This window comes from Anopheles merus, chromosome 3L (assembly GCF_017562075.2).
Source record: "Anopheles merus strain MAF chromosome 3L, AmerM5.1, whole genome shotgun sequence".
NCBI classification, from domain to species: domain Eukaryota; kingdom Metazoa; phylum Arthropoda; class Insecta; order Diptera; family Culicidae; genus Anopheles; species Anopheles merus.
Genome location: NC_054085.1, coordinates 19,893,007 through 19,907,504, shown reverse-complemented (window position 1 = coordinate 19,907,504; position 14,498 = coordinate 19,893,007). Strand labels below are relative to the sequence as shown.

At 41.9% G+C, this 14,498-nt stretch overlaps 1 protein-coding gene across 1 annotated transcript in view; it reads left to right on the top strand.

Moving 5' to 3' along the window:
- The first annotated feature begins 5,301 nt into the window (after nt 1–5,301).
- Nucleotides 5,302–14,498, top strand: part of LOC121600453 (disco-interacting protein 2) — a 138,674-nt gene continuing 129,477 nt past the window's right edge. The window contains exon 1 of the mRNA XM_041929057.1: nt 5,302–6,774. Coding sequence (XP_041784991.1) covers nt 6,690–6,774 — 85 coding nt within the window. The 5' untranslated portion in view covers nt 5,302–6,689. The remainder of the gene's footprint in view (nt 6,775–14,498) is intronic.

Sequence of the window (14,498 nt, the reverse complement as noted above, 5' to 3'; positions counted from 1 at the left end):
TTCTCCGAATCGAAAAAAAAGAAAAGAAAAATCTCGCCGGAGAAGTCGATACAATTCCACCTACTCTTTATGCAAGGATATATTATTTTGTAGAAACAACAAAACAAAACAAAAAAAAAACTCTAGAAAGGAAATTCTTACGATGGAAGTACACGTACGTGTGCAACCGGAAACCCACTAACCGTATAGTGGAGAGTGTGAAGGCGGGGGCTGCGAGTGTTGTGAGCGGTTAGTTTTGTAACGCGCGCGCAGCAGGAAGAAAAAGCAAATGGGGAGGGAAAGGGAATGTTTTGTTTTTCCTTTCGATTGTTTGTTCGATATTATTTGTGTTTTTCGTCCCTTTTTTATACATATATAAAAAAGCTATGAAAGAAGCCGAAGCAGAAGGAAACGATTGTTTTTCGCGTTTATGAATATAGAGTTTTTCCTTCCCTTGTTCTTTTCCTTTCTCCGTTCCATCGCATGCGTATAAATTTCCACATTAAACTTATATCCCTTTTCTGTTTCGCCAGCGGCATAAAGAGAGAAATGGAAAAAAGGTGAAATTTAATTGAATATTATAATAGAAGAAGAACACAAAAACAAACAGATCAAACTCAGAAAATCAGAAGGAAATGGATACGAAAGAAGAAGAAGAAGACCAAAAGAGGAAAGAACAAACGAAAGGAAAGGAAGCGAATGTGCCAGCATGATGATGATAACCACAGAGAGAAAGGATAATAAAACACACATGCAAGTAGGAAAGTGAAATAAGATAAAGAAGAGATGCGACGGAGTAGGCAAAAAAAAAGAAAGAAGAAGAGGTTTGGAAAAAAAGGAAGAGACACCACACCAGAAGCGAAGTAAAGCGAAGGGAGGAAGCAGCAGCAGTAGCAGTTTGCGAAATTGGAAAACCCGTAAACGGAAATGGCCACTGCCGAGTAGTGTTTTGCGTTTCGCGCGAAGGTTGTCTCCTTCCCGCGCAAAAAAAATATATAGAAATTAATCGTATTAAGTAAAACGAAAATTAAAGAAAAACAAACACACGCTAAAGTGACGTGAAGAAGAGAGAGAGAGTGAGAGTGCAAGAGACGGAAATGGATTGTGTGTGTGTGTTAGTAGCTCAGTTGCATAAAGCAAACAGCAGCAAACACATCGAAAGTTCTCAAAAAAAAAAAAAACAGCGATAGTGTGAAAAGCGCAGGAAAGCGGAACGACGGAACGGCGTGCAAGCTACACACAGGAATAGATATGCATACAATACTCAAAAACTTTTCATTTGTGTAAAGATTTTTTGCAGGCGATAACATAAGTGTAGAACTCAAAGGAAGAGCAAAATACGTAGGTAATGAAAAAGGACAAACAGTAACAAACAAAACAAAACAAAAAAAGTCAAATAAACCTTTCGTCTGTTCAGTATTTTCGCTGAACAGAAAACGACGAATGCGACACACGACTCGACGACGTACCCACTCCGGCGGGAGTAATTGGGGTATGATGAATCTCGTTTGATGATGATGATGTTTGCGAGGTGTGTGGTTTGTGGTGTGATTGCCGCTGTTTTGTTCGAACGGAGTCAGTTGAGAATGAGAAACGAGCGAAAAGAGAAGGAAATATGGAGCGGTAGTGGAGTCGGCTAGCTAGAAACGTGTTTCTACTATTTGTAGTTTTTATTTCTCCCCCCTTTTGGCGCTTTTTATTTTCCCGCCCTCGGATGCAGGGGTTGCGGTTGGCATCGGATGCTTTATACGTGGTTAGAGTTTTTTTTCAATTCGAATTAACTTTTTCCGGTCCTTACCTTTAATGCATCCGCCTTTCTCATGCGCTTCACCGTTCTCTCTCTCTCACGCGAGCTTTTAGTGTGTATAACAAGACGCGGATATTTAGGGAGAATGAAGGTACACGAAAACTATGTTCCGCGAGCGAGCGATATTAGTAATTTGTAGAATTGCTACTTGATTTTTTATATATTTTCTTATATATTTTATATTTATAGTAATATTTTTATTGCAAAACACGCCTACATACACACACAAAACCACATGAAAAAACGTAAAGGTAATGTATAATAAAAGCGCAAAACTATTGCCGTCTTCCGAACCTCCCCGTGCGTTTGTCGGACGGTAATAGTGTATGACGAACGCAATTCTGAACTGCAGTTTTAAAGATTCCGTACAAGAAAAATTCACCAATAACTATAGTATATGCATCTCTTGGAGAGAAGCATAAGAGAACTCAAGGGGAGATGTTTTGAGTTTTCACGAGGAGATGACCTTTTCGCGTGTTTGTGTGTGTGTGTGTTTTGATTGTATTTTTTGTAACTTTCTGTGCTTTCTTTCGTCTCGCTTTTTTATTTTCTTTCGGGACATCACCGTGTGTCCGATGTGAGTCCGCTTTATAGCTCGTAATTATCTCATATGACTGCAATGACGTTAACGGTTGCAATTTAAAATAGTTCAGTTTTAGGTTAAAGTGGCGCATAGGAGAAAAAGGTGTAGAGCGATGGAAAGGCGAGTAGCTTATATTCACTTTTATACCCCCACACCTCATCCTTCCCCCCTGCTGTGTCTGTTTTTAGTTTTTAGCGTTTCTGTCTGTGCTTTTGTAAAACGAACCGTGTACAATGTAGCAGGGTTTATTTTCTCAGTTGCGTGAGTTGTGTCCCTTTTCGTGGACACGGTACAAGAATGGGGCGGGGACAGGTGGTTAGATATTTTGTGCGATGAAAATTGGAAACTTTTTTGTAAATGTTTATAACGAACCAGAATATGTTGAATATGTGTATGTGTCCGTATGGTTGAGATTCTTCACACGAGATTTAGTCAGTGGGATGGAGTGGCGAAGTGGAGAACTGAAAGTTAGGACGCGTTTGGTACGAGTGAAAGTACGGCCGGAGATATTTGGGGAACGGGAAGAAGCAAAGGCAAACAGTGAAAAAATAAAAAAATAAACTGGGAGAACGCTCCTTTGCGGGATGTGTGTTGTTCCGTAGTAGGAAGACGACAAAACGCTTCTCTTGACAGAGAACGAGAACGCCACCAGACGCCATCAGGAATTTTTGACGAAACATTAAAATCATAAAGCGTAAATCAAACAAATCTCATTCACTCTCGCTCACTCTCTCTCTCTCTCGCTCCCCCAAATAGGAAACAAATGAAAAATCATTTTGAAAATTAGTGTGAACTGAAGAAGCTAATGAAATTGTAGAGCAAAATGCAAAGAATCAGAAACAAGGCGAAAAATAATCCCACAAGAGAAAACCAGCCCCTCCTCCCCCCCCCCCCCCCCCCCCTCTAACAACTTTATATGAAACAAAATGCATACACATACTACCACGTACATTACACATTCAACCATACATCCCCATATAAATGCGTACATTTAGGCGTAAATATTTCCGGTGAACATCCAGCATTCAGTAAACCAAACATGAACGGAAAAATGAAAGGAAATAAATTGATATGAACCACGACTACAATCAAATGGTGTGTCCGAGATGTGTTACATGTTGGCTAACAAGTGTTTGTAGAAAGCAAAGGTTGGTATAGCTTTTCTTACCATTTGTTGTAAACTTTATTTCTGTTTCCTTTAAACCTTATTTTGTTTTAAAGTTAATTAGTATGATCTAACGCAGATGCGAATTTATCCATCTGGGGGCCCTAAGCCCTATTTAGATCCTCAATGGGACCTCCTGTTTCCTTAAATGTCTCAAGAATGTATCAATATCAACAAACATTACACTGTTCGCAGTTTTTATGACTTTTTACGAATACCAAATACATAATCCTGAATAAGAATCGTTTATTTGAACTGAATCAAACAAAGAATTGATAAAGTATCGCTATTAAAACTCTAGATTTTCCAAATTTCTGGAAAGTCTTTTTCCAGACAGCTCTGTTCTAGTTGGTTTAGCTTGACTCAGTTCAGCAGTCCAGTTCAACCCAAGACTATCCACGAAGTTTTTCAAAAAAATACATTTAACGTCCCAGGAGCTTCTTCATGATTTATAGTAATGAGAAGTTTCATTTTTATTATGAAAGAGGGCGAAAGCATGTTTAGTTTTCCTAAGCCTTCAAAAATTATCTCCAAAATTCGTAACAACTTTTGATTGCTTTAAGTTTTGATTGCACACTTACTTGTAAGAATGTACTACTTTGAGAATGATTTAGAAAGCGATACTTGTTCTGATGCAATGCGTTGCGATTTAGTCAAAATGTATGGGACTCGACAGTCGCATACATAAACGCCGCTAATAACTGATCTTTTTTGAGGTTTGATTGTTACGAGCGGAGTTTTATAAAAAAATATATTTATATATAAAAATATATTTTTATACATAAATTTTATTTTATTTTTTTGTTTTATATAAATTATAAAAAAAAAAAAACAAAATGTACGTAGAGAAAGTAGTTTCGTATTTGCTGTTAAACCGGCTTGTGCGGGCTATTACCAAATTGGAATTGAAAAAAAATATAAACATGTTTAGCACGGTATTGGACACAACTGGAAAGGGTTTCACAGTTTTTATTATACATTACAGAGTTTTTCCAAGCCACTTTCGAATGCGCACATTAGCATTCACCTGCTCCAAGATGTTTTTCAACATCTGTCAAATGGTGTTTTAGGTTCAAAATGAAATTTCAGTTTTTACACATGATTTTCAACACATAACAAAAAACTGTCAAACAAAATACAGCTTGAGACGTGTTGAAAATCATGCTGAAGAAATAAAAAAAATATTATGATGGAAATGAAATGTCAGATCGATGTGGATAACCATATTGCACGCGGTGAATAACAACGTTTACATTCGAAATTGTCTTGGAACTCCCTGTACCAACGTTTACATTCGAAACTGACTAGGCAAACCCTGTAAGTGCGATGGCGCTAGTGTTTAACGTATTTTCATTTGAAATAAGGAGACAACTTTTGAAGCTCATTTTGTTCGAAGTGTCACGTCGGTTTGTCGGTGACTACACTTCATAAATCGGCATTTTCCATGTTATATTGCAGCTGCTACCTGTAAACAAATATCGACGGTTTTTGTAAAACTGATTCTCAAAATAGCAGCATGCCAAACGCTAAGTAGACACCTCTTGTATATTCTACGTAGGGTTTGTTTGAGTCGTAATTGTGTTTGATTGCTGCCAGAGCGCCGCCTCAATTCTCCGCTTCAAACGTCAGCGCGAGCTAGGGAATGAACAGCAGTACTCAACCAGCCGTCATAAACACAGCGAAATGGGTAACAGCTCACCGCCACACTGTGCACATCTTGACCATTTTTCCACCCTGCGTACCTGTCAGTTCGGTGCCGTTTGTTTGTTTTGTTTCATTTCAAAAGGTAACCTCACGGCGGACGGACGGACGCTGTCACTGTCTCACGGTGGTTCCGCTGGAAAGAAGGCTGAAAAAAAATCGTTGAAAGAGTGTTGTGAATTGCAGTGTTTGCCCCCGGAACAAAGGGGTGCGCGCGTGCCCGTGTTTTTATTGTGTGGGCTTTGGTTGGATGCGAGTAAAGCGAGCCTTTCGCGCCTCCCCAGACACACTCACAATCGCAGTATGCCGTACGGTAGGGGTCGGTGGTGAACAACCCCAGGGGGAAACGGAACGAAACCCACTGCCCTGTAGGTTGTGCAGCGAAGCAGCGATAGAGCGAGCGAGATAGAGCGTGTGTGTGTGTGCGTGTGTGTGAGGAAGCGGGTCTCCTCCGCCGGGGAGAGCATTAGGGCGCACAGCAAAAGATAAAATGAAATAAAGCTGCAAAGAATAGTGCGTGCGTGTGCCCGTGTGTGTCCTGTGTTCGTGTGCGTTGTGTGAATATTACACCAGCATCGCTAAGTTGCGGGCGAAAGCGGTAAAAGGATGCGTTTGCGGGCGGTGTGCAAATCACTGCTGCAGTTGTGTGTTGCTGCTGAGTACCAGTAGTAATAGTAGGCGCGTGGTGTGTGCGGTGGCGATGATGCTGTGATGATCATCATCCGTTGGTAGTCGGTGTCAGTGTTGGTGGCGTGCGAGTGCGTTTGAGCGTGTTGTTTTTTTTTTTGCGCGCGTGTTGATTACAACCACCAGAGATCTGTGTGCTGTGCTGTGGTGTTGCTGCTGCCGCTCGTAAAAGCATCAGCATCAAAGATTAGCTACGCGAGGCGGTGTGCACATACACAGTACTAACTGGCCGCCTCCCGACGGGTGTGTTGGGCGTGTGCGTTTTGTGTGTATGCGTGTGTGTGTGCGTGTTCCGTGTAGGCGTGTAAAAATTGGCGAGAAGGATTACTTCCTCCCTGCTGCGGTGCAAAAGTGTGGAAAAACACCTGCAACGATAAGTAAGATTTTGCGGGTGGTGCGTGTGCCTGTGTGGATGTGTGAATCACCCACTTTCGGCTGCCTGGTGTGTGTGTGCTTGTGTGCTGCAAGTTTCAACCGGTCTCGGTAGAAAGGATGAAAAATTAGTCGGTCTGTGGGGGCGACCCAGCAAAAAAGGAAATCACCAACCCGGAAGTGGTGCGGTGCTGCGTTGCCTGGGTTTCAGTGCGTGCGATTGTTACTGCGTCTGTCTCTGTGTGTGTGTGTGTCTGTTTGTACGGTGAACGGGAAGAACGTTCGTGACGGCAACCGGCGGGTGGAGACCGGTTTTTCATCCCAGTTTTCGTATCGGACCCCCCACCAACGCCCGCTCCAGCCTCTCGGGGGAGTATTTTAGCAACGGATCAAAGATGAGCGACATCAGCGTGGATTATGGGGCGCTCCCGGACGATGTCCGGGAAAAGTTGGCCGAGCTCGAGTTGGAACTTTCAGAAGGTAAGGATGGGGCAGTTGTTTGGTCGATTTTTCGATTTTATATTTTAATAGAAGAACAAATGTAGCTTTTATTTTCGTTTAAATTGTAAAAGTATAATCACAAACCCTGATCGAAATTGGAGCCGAAAATCCTTGCCCATCATACCAGGGAAAAGCGGTCCTTTCAGGTGTGTATGTGTGTGTGTGTGCGTGTGTCATGGGAGAAAATTTGCAGACGGATCGATATTTTAGTGTCAACTTTTGTTTCTCTCTCTCTCTCTCTCTCTCTCTGCCTCTCGTTTGCTCAGCGGTTCTCCCAGTGCCGGCAACACTCTCTCTCTCTCTCGCCTGTTCTCTTTCTCACTCTCTCCTGCAAAATCATAGCCACCCTTGTCCATCCCCTTTTTGCGGGACGGTATCCTTCCTGTAGCTGTGTGCGTTTAAGCAGTGCCAAGGACCTGCGAGATTGGAACCGGGCGCCGGAGCACTTGTTTCACTGTTAACTCCCAACTAGCAAAGCAGGCTAGGAACGGGGGAGGTGAAAATGTATCCTGGGTGGTGAAAAAGTAAAGGAAAATACAGAGAGAGAGGAGAGAGAGTACATTTTCACCACGTCGCCGTTTTGGGAGCGAGAGAGCGACTGATCCTTTTTGGTGGTGAATGGGATTTTCCTATTTTCTCGTCTGGCTTGAGCGACCGAATAACAAAAAAAAGTTGCTGTGGTGTTCGTGTTCTGATGTTTTTTTTTTCTACTTCTCACCACTACTGTCATTTTGCTCATTTTCGCCGGTAGTCGTTTTCACTTTTTCTTTCCGGTTTTTTTTTGTTTCAGTTTCTGCTTTGCTTAGTTTGCAAGTTTGCATCTGTGCAGAATGTGTATCGGCTTGATCGTCTGCCGAATTATGCAAATTGATGGAATGCTTTTACATTGCGTTTTACAATTGTGTTTGATTCTAACGACACTTGAGTGTCCTTGATATGTTTTAAAAAATGTATCCTTGAGGATTTGTTTATGATGAGAGACGGTACCGGTTTGATTGAAATTACGGACAGCTTCAAACTCCGGACTTAAAGCATGTTTTTATTGAATTTCTTCATATCCAATCCCTGGCCAATGCCGACTTCACTACAATTCCTGGTTTCTCTGGTCCAGATGCGTTGAATTATCGGAATCAATTTTTAGAAGTTATTATCAACGTGAAAACAACAGCGTTTTTTATCATATTGTGCTCTGATTTTTGAAATTGGTTGTTCGGACCTTATAAGAAGTGATTAACTAAAACAGTGTAGTGTGTATGTGAATGTGAAGATAGTAGACGAACTTTTGAGGCTGTCCGGAATTTGAACCAAACCGTTCGTAATATGAAACATGAGCTCCAAACTGTACGGAATATGAATCAAAATATCCTAGCAATTTCTTGATTGCAAAGTTTCGAGTAAAATCAATAATTTTGTCTTCAAAAGCATAGGTTCTAGTGCTTGGGATAAGTGATTTATGCAGGGATATGTCAGATTAAATTTTAAATAGTTGGACAATATGACATGCCAACAATGCGTTAAGTATTCGCAATTCTAAGCAATGCGGTATAAAACGTTGTCTTAAATAATCAAGTCACTCAAAGACATTATGCATACTATAACATGCATGAGAAGTCTGCTCAAAGTTCCTTAAAAGTTAATAATTGTGTTTTAGTTTCTTCATATGTTTTTAATATTTTTACTTCAAAGTTCATGAATTACAAAAAATACAAAATCAAAGATGTTTTTCCTAGCTTTTATTGTTCCTTAGTATTTGTTTTTTCTTTAATAAATATTTGATTTGATGTCCAAAATAGACTAGAAATGACTAGACGAATGGACTAGACGAATTCAAAAGGCACAGGACCTCTATTACATCAAAAGAATATAAGTAGGTTGCTCTACATGTTATATCATAAAATTGTTACTGAGTATTATGACTATCTTTCAAAATTGATGAGCTAAAAATTTAAAAATTTCATCTTCGCTTTCAAAAATATTTACCAACTATGTAAAAACATTCCCGCTGGGGTTGCAATTTTTCGACTGAAGCGAAGGAAGCAACATCCTCGGAATAGGAATTCATATTCTCGCTTTTTAAGCTGTAAGCTGTGATGCCATGCTCTGCTGTGCCGCCTGCTCTACAAAATGCGTCCACCAACCACTCGAGATGAGATGACATTCTACGCAAACTTCTCCACCACTTGACGAAAACTGCACCCCAAACGGTGGAGCAATGGTACGGTGTTGGTTGCAGCGGAGGAAAATCGCGCTGTGGCCGGAAATTGTTGAGAACAAAAGTGCTTCCCCCCCTTCGCAGTGTCGTAGCGTGGCAGCCGTAAACATAACTCTCTAATTGGAGTCTGTAGCGAGATGTGCGAAAAGCAGGAAGCGCAAAGGTCACCGTCACCATGGTCTGTCCCGTTCTTCGTGTCGGTAGAGTTTGTAGTTGGTTCGCGCTCGCGATGAAAGGAAAGGATTGAGGAGTGTGTCCTGAGGCGTTTTGGAAGTATTGACAGAGAGACGGAATGATGCAAACTCATCTTGGGGCGAACTCTCTCCAGTGCTAGGAAGCATTTTATATGAAACACGAATGCTTTCTTTTGCTACCTCGTGTGAATAATCGTTTGTGAAGTAGAATCTGATTAATTTAATGCTTCAACACCCTTTTTTAAAGGATCTGAAAGGTTTTAAAGGATCTTACTGTCATAAGATCAAAGGATCTAAGCTTTTAATAGAAATTTATCTTCCTGTACTAATCGAAAGTAGCAAAATAATCTTGAAATATGTACACAAAGAACTGCCCAATGAATTTCCATTGAAATTTTCGATAAATTTAATTAGCTTTGAAGCTTAAATTCGTCTACAAATAGCGTCAATCATCTCTGAAAAAAACAAAATTTTCACCTATTCAAAGGTCAACCGATATCTATTTTAAAACGTATCTACTTCCACTGTACACCGGACTAAATCATCAACCACTGAACTGCTGCGTCAAAACAGTCGCCCATCTCCCACACTCTTGCTGTCTGCTAGTTAAGAAGGAGCGAAGTGCACCGATGGGTAAACATTGCCTCCCCGAGTCTGGTTCCATTGCGAAAGAGTGCATCCCTCTGTGGCGTGTCCACACCGAAAACTCCCCAGACAACACACAGACACACACACACAGACAGCCAGAAACCTTACGGCAGATGCAATTGCTATGGTATGCTGTTTTCCGCAAAAGGCTCCAACACACAATGAGTTGCAGCGAAGACGCATTGGAAGGAAGGAGAGCACACAGGGTAAGATTGTTGCGATAATGACTGTTTGTCTGACGCGGAAGATGAAGACGACGAGAGAAGATTCTGTGTGTGCAGTGCACGAACGGTCTCTTCGTCGTCCGTCGTCGCAACGATGAGCTTAAAATGGGGGAAATAGAGAGCAAAACCCTTCGCAGCGGGCGCATAACACAGCATAACACACACGTCTTGTCTCGGGGCTGCATTATCGTCGTTATTGTCGTCTTGCCAACGACCAGTCTCGCGCTTAGCAGCAGCAGCATCCTTCGCCAGCGAGCCGTCTACGGACGGGCGGGAATTGAGTGGGCTCTTCTAGATTTTTGCAGGCACACACTCGGTGTTTCCATCCATCCATCCATCCATCCGTCTCATTGTCGTCATCTTTTAACCTTTCGCTGTGTCTGTTTGGTAGTGGTGGTAGTGTGATTCCCTCCGCAGCATCACACGTTTGAGCGGTACGCGTGCGCATTCGTCCCACGGCAGCAGCACCAAACAGTAGTGTGCTGCACGTCCGGAGGCCATTTACTCGGTGTCTGCCGGGACCCGACCACCTGCCCCAAAACGAACCCATTGGAGTCGGCCGGGTAATGTGACTGTGATCGTATTCGACAGATCGCGCGAACCTGCCAGCCAGCAGCATCCATAATAATAAAAAAAAAGTTGAAGGCAATTCCGTTGCGGAGTCGAGTGAGTGGCCCCTTGGAGCCGCCGACACTGAAGCAACATAATAATTTCCTCTCTGACACACCACCGCGCGATGGATGATGATGATGATGATGATGGTGATGGTGGTACGCACTTGGTTTCGTATGCGGTCCACCGAGCCTACACCGGGTGGACAACCCGATTAGAGCAGCAGCAGCAGCTGGGTCAGCTCGGGGCGTTTGTGTGAGTGTTTCTTTCTTTTAGGTGTCTGTATCCTTGAGGGTGCGCACACACATACACTCAGACAGCATTAGCAGTTGGTGCGATGTTGGGGACGTTTATTGGTTTTACCTTGAAGAAATGCGGCGCACCGGTCAGGTTGGTCCGGCTCTGCAGATCAGCGAAAAAAGTTGATGAGTGCACAGATTCTTAACGCGTAACGCGCAAAATACGTTCCGGGAGGGGGGGGAGACCTTGTGCTGGCGGCGGTGACGGTGTAGTGTATGTGTGAATTTGTTGTAATGCAAGATCCGGACTTATTAGCGAAGCACTTGAAGGAATTCTTCATGCTGGCTGGCTGGCCTGAGGTACCGTGACACCGTGCTGAGAATGCATCTTTATTTCCCATGAACTACAAGGATGTATGGCAAATGTTTTTTTCCTTCTTCTTCTTGTTCTTCTTATTCTGCCTTTTTGTAAATGTCGAACAACTTTAGCTACAAATTGAAGCACATCTGAATTCTGAAATCCGTTTTGTTTGGTGAGAAAACGGGGTCTTGTTTGCTTCCAATCCTTAATGTTCCACAATGTTTATCTCAATCAGTGGTGAATATATGAAGGATAGCTCAAATTTAGAATATGATTTGCTATCGCATTTAATGATCAATTTTGAAAGAAATCTTTTTCTAACCCTAAAAATATGCCCTTAAAGAGGTTCTTAACCCCTCACATTCATATTTTCCTATCACTTTCCATGAAATTGAGGTCTGAAAAAAGGCTTTGACTGTGTTGATGGCTGTGTTCATAGTCAATCAGTTTAGTATGAATTTACTAAATTAATGTAAAAGGTCCAGAAAAAGCCAAGTTTTGACTGAATGATTTCCCGGAATATATAGAGAGGATATACATCATATTCCCATTCTCCAAAATGTTTTCAACATCTCATACTCAATTTAGGGTCAAACCCGTAGTAACACATTCACAATTTCCTACTTCGATAGGACGGCTCAAGTGACATTTTACAGTTACCAGTTTTGCAACATTGAAAAGATGGCAAACTCCTCTGTAAGTGAGGGACTATTATTATGAGGAAAAAGATTTAATCCGTTTTCGAAAATGAGATTTCTATCGCAGTCCTGCTTTGTAAAAGGCGATGCGCTTGTGCATGCTGCTATTTAGTAGAACCTATTCAGTGCGGTTGAAACCGCTATTTGTTCCGTTGGATCATTTATCCTCTCGTTTATGATTGTATCACTCTAATTCTGATCCTGAGTACTAAACAGTGTTAAAACGGCAATAATATGGTTTTTACTGCTATATGCAATACATTTTTTCTTATTAAAGAGTGTTTTACATTTTCAATTTTCTGTGAAGGCAATACGTTTCTCTTCTAAACCTCTATAATTCGAATTCTACTTTTTACTGTACTTTATTTTGATGACCTAACCTTTTTCCCCAGCTCCAACGTTCGTCATTCGCAGCTGGGGCACCGATAAGCCGAAGCTTAACTGCAAGCAATTTGCACAATCAGCTCGTGTTGCACACACAAAAAAAGCCAAGGGAAACGATGATATCATGCGTCGATGCATTCTCATTGATAAGTTGTCAGACATCGTTTTTTGTTTTTTTTTCTCCGCGCGGCTATGAGAACGTGACGACTCTAGCGTCGGTTGAATAAAAGCGAATATTGCAACAATGTTTATTGTATGTCCCTATTTTTTCAGGGAAGAATTGAAAGTTTGTGATCCATAAATCGTTTATCTCAAAGCTCTTTGAACTTGAACCCTTTTGGGACGTTGGTTTCGTAGAATTCAGTACAAAATTCACCTTATTCGGCGCGGAGATATAACCTCCACTTCTCCCCCTATGAAGCACACACCTACCCGATAAGAGGTGATTGCGATTTTGGCTTCGCTGCTCCTCTTTTAGGGGTTGTTTGATTATTTTTTTGCTTGCACACTTCGCATCTTTCGCTTACATTTTGATATGATGCAAGGATTATCGCCGGGCGGTGGATTTAAACCGCGTAACGGCATCGTGCCAATATGATTGGGGCGCGAGTGTGTTTATCACGGCTCATCGCATGGCGTTCGGCTATAATACTATCGCTGCTGCCCCGCGCTCCGTGTGTCCAGGGGTGTCCGGGCGCAAGCACCGGGCGCATGATCTATCATCACGGAGCAGGGGGGATAATTGGAGAAATGAATATTTACTGAACCGTGTTATTGAGATAATTGCTTTTCGCGAGAGCACTGTCCGTGTGTGTGTGTGTGTGTGTGCATCAGTGGGGCGCGAACCGTCTTTGCCGTCGTCGGCGCTGCCGTGCCCAGTGCGGTGGATTGTGTAATTGCGGGGATGCGCTTTTTTCCTATTGCATTTCATAAAGTTATCACGAATCTCACTCGGCACATAGTGCCCCGTCTTCCACTCTCCTTCCATGATGGTTTGGTTTTACTTCCTCGTCGTTAACTTTCTTAGATGGATACAGTAAGGTAGAGCAAATAGGAAAAAAACGTAAAAAAAAACGGTGGAATTAAAATCAAATCGATCTGCTCTGCGCCATGTTTAACGTTTTGGAAGCATGATGAAGCTATGGAGGGGCAGATTGCACATTCAAGTAAACTGCAACCGCACTCAATCTACATCGAACCTACACAACGAGATGGGAATTGATTTTTGTCGACCGTCTGTACCTGTGTGTGTTCCAAGGTAGAATGATGAAGTCATTACGGTGTTGTACGGCAGCGAGTGTTTTTCGCATGTTTTTTTTTAAATCTCATTTAATATTGATGAGTCATAGTTCAGTTGGAAAATGCATTTTTACCCTTTTTTGTGTACATCGGCCGTGACGTTATCATACGCTGGAACTGGCAATTCGTTTTAAATTACGCATTTAATCGTGATCAATGTACGGTTTGGGGCAGGCTCACGGGAGTGTAAACATCAGCAGCTCATTCATTATTACAATGTTAAATAAATAATTTACAACCGATCTTTTTTTTCTTTTTTTTCATTCACTCTAGCGCACAAATATAAAATTTAAATGCACTTGGGTTATGCCATTTGAATAATTTTGGAAAATAAACTTGAACCCTTTTTTTATTTCACTAGTTATGTAAATGTTTTATTTTAATTGTATTTTTTTCTTGCTCAGGCTATCTTTTTTTGCTTCACCAAACGCCTTATCTTTAACCTAACAAACCCCATCTGATAATGCCAGAAACCCATACGGAGCCAAAATATCATTTTCCCCTGTCAACGACATGATGCCCCCAGTGCGCGCGATATACAAACACAAGGAAGCGAACGAATATCGCTAATCGCAAACTCTGACTGCAGGGAAGATAAATTTCCCATAAGCGCCCCTCCCTTCCTGTACCACCGCGCATTTGTGGTAATCTTCGTGCCTCAAGGGACCGCTAAACTATCGCAATTCGTTCCCAGAAGGAGATGAGAAGCTTCAACAAAAAAACTCCATTTTTTTATTATCATAAGCCAAACAAACCCGAAAAAGGGCTTGCTTTTCCTCTTCCGTAGATTCCGAAACGGTTCCGCCGATATTGTAACGCTTATATGGGTGCT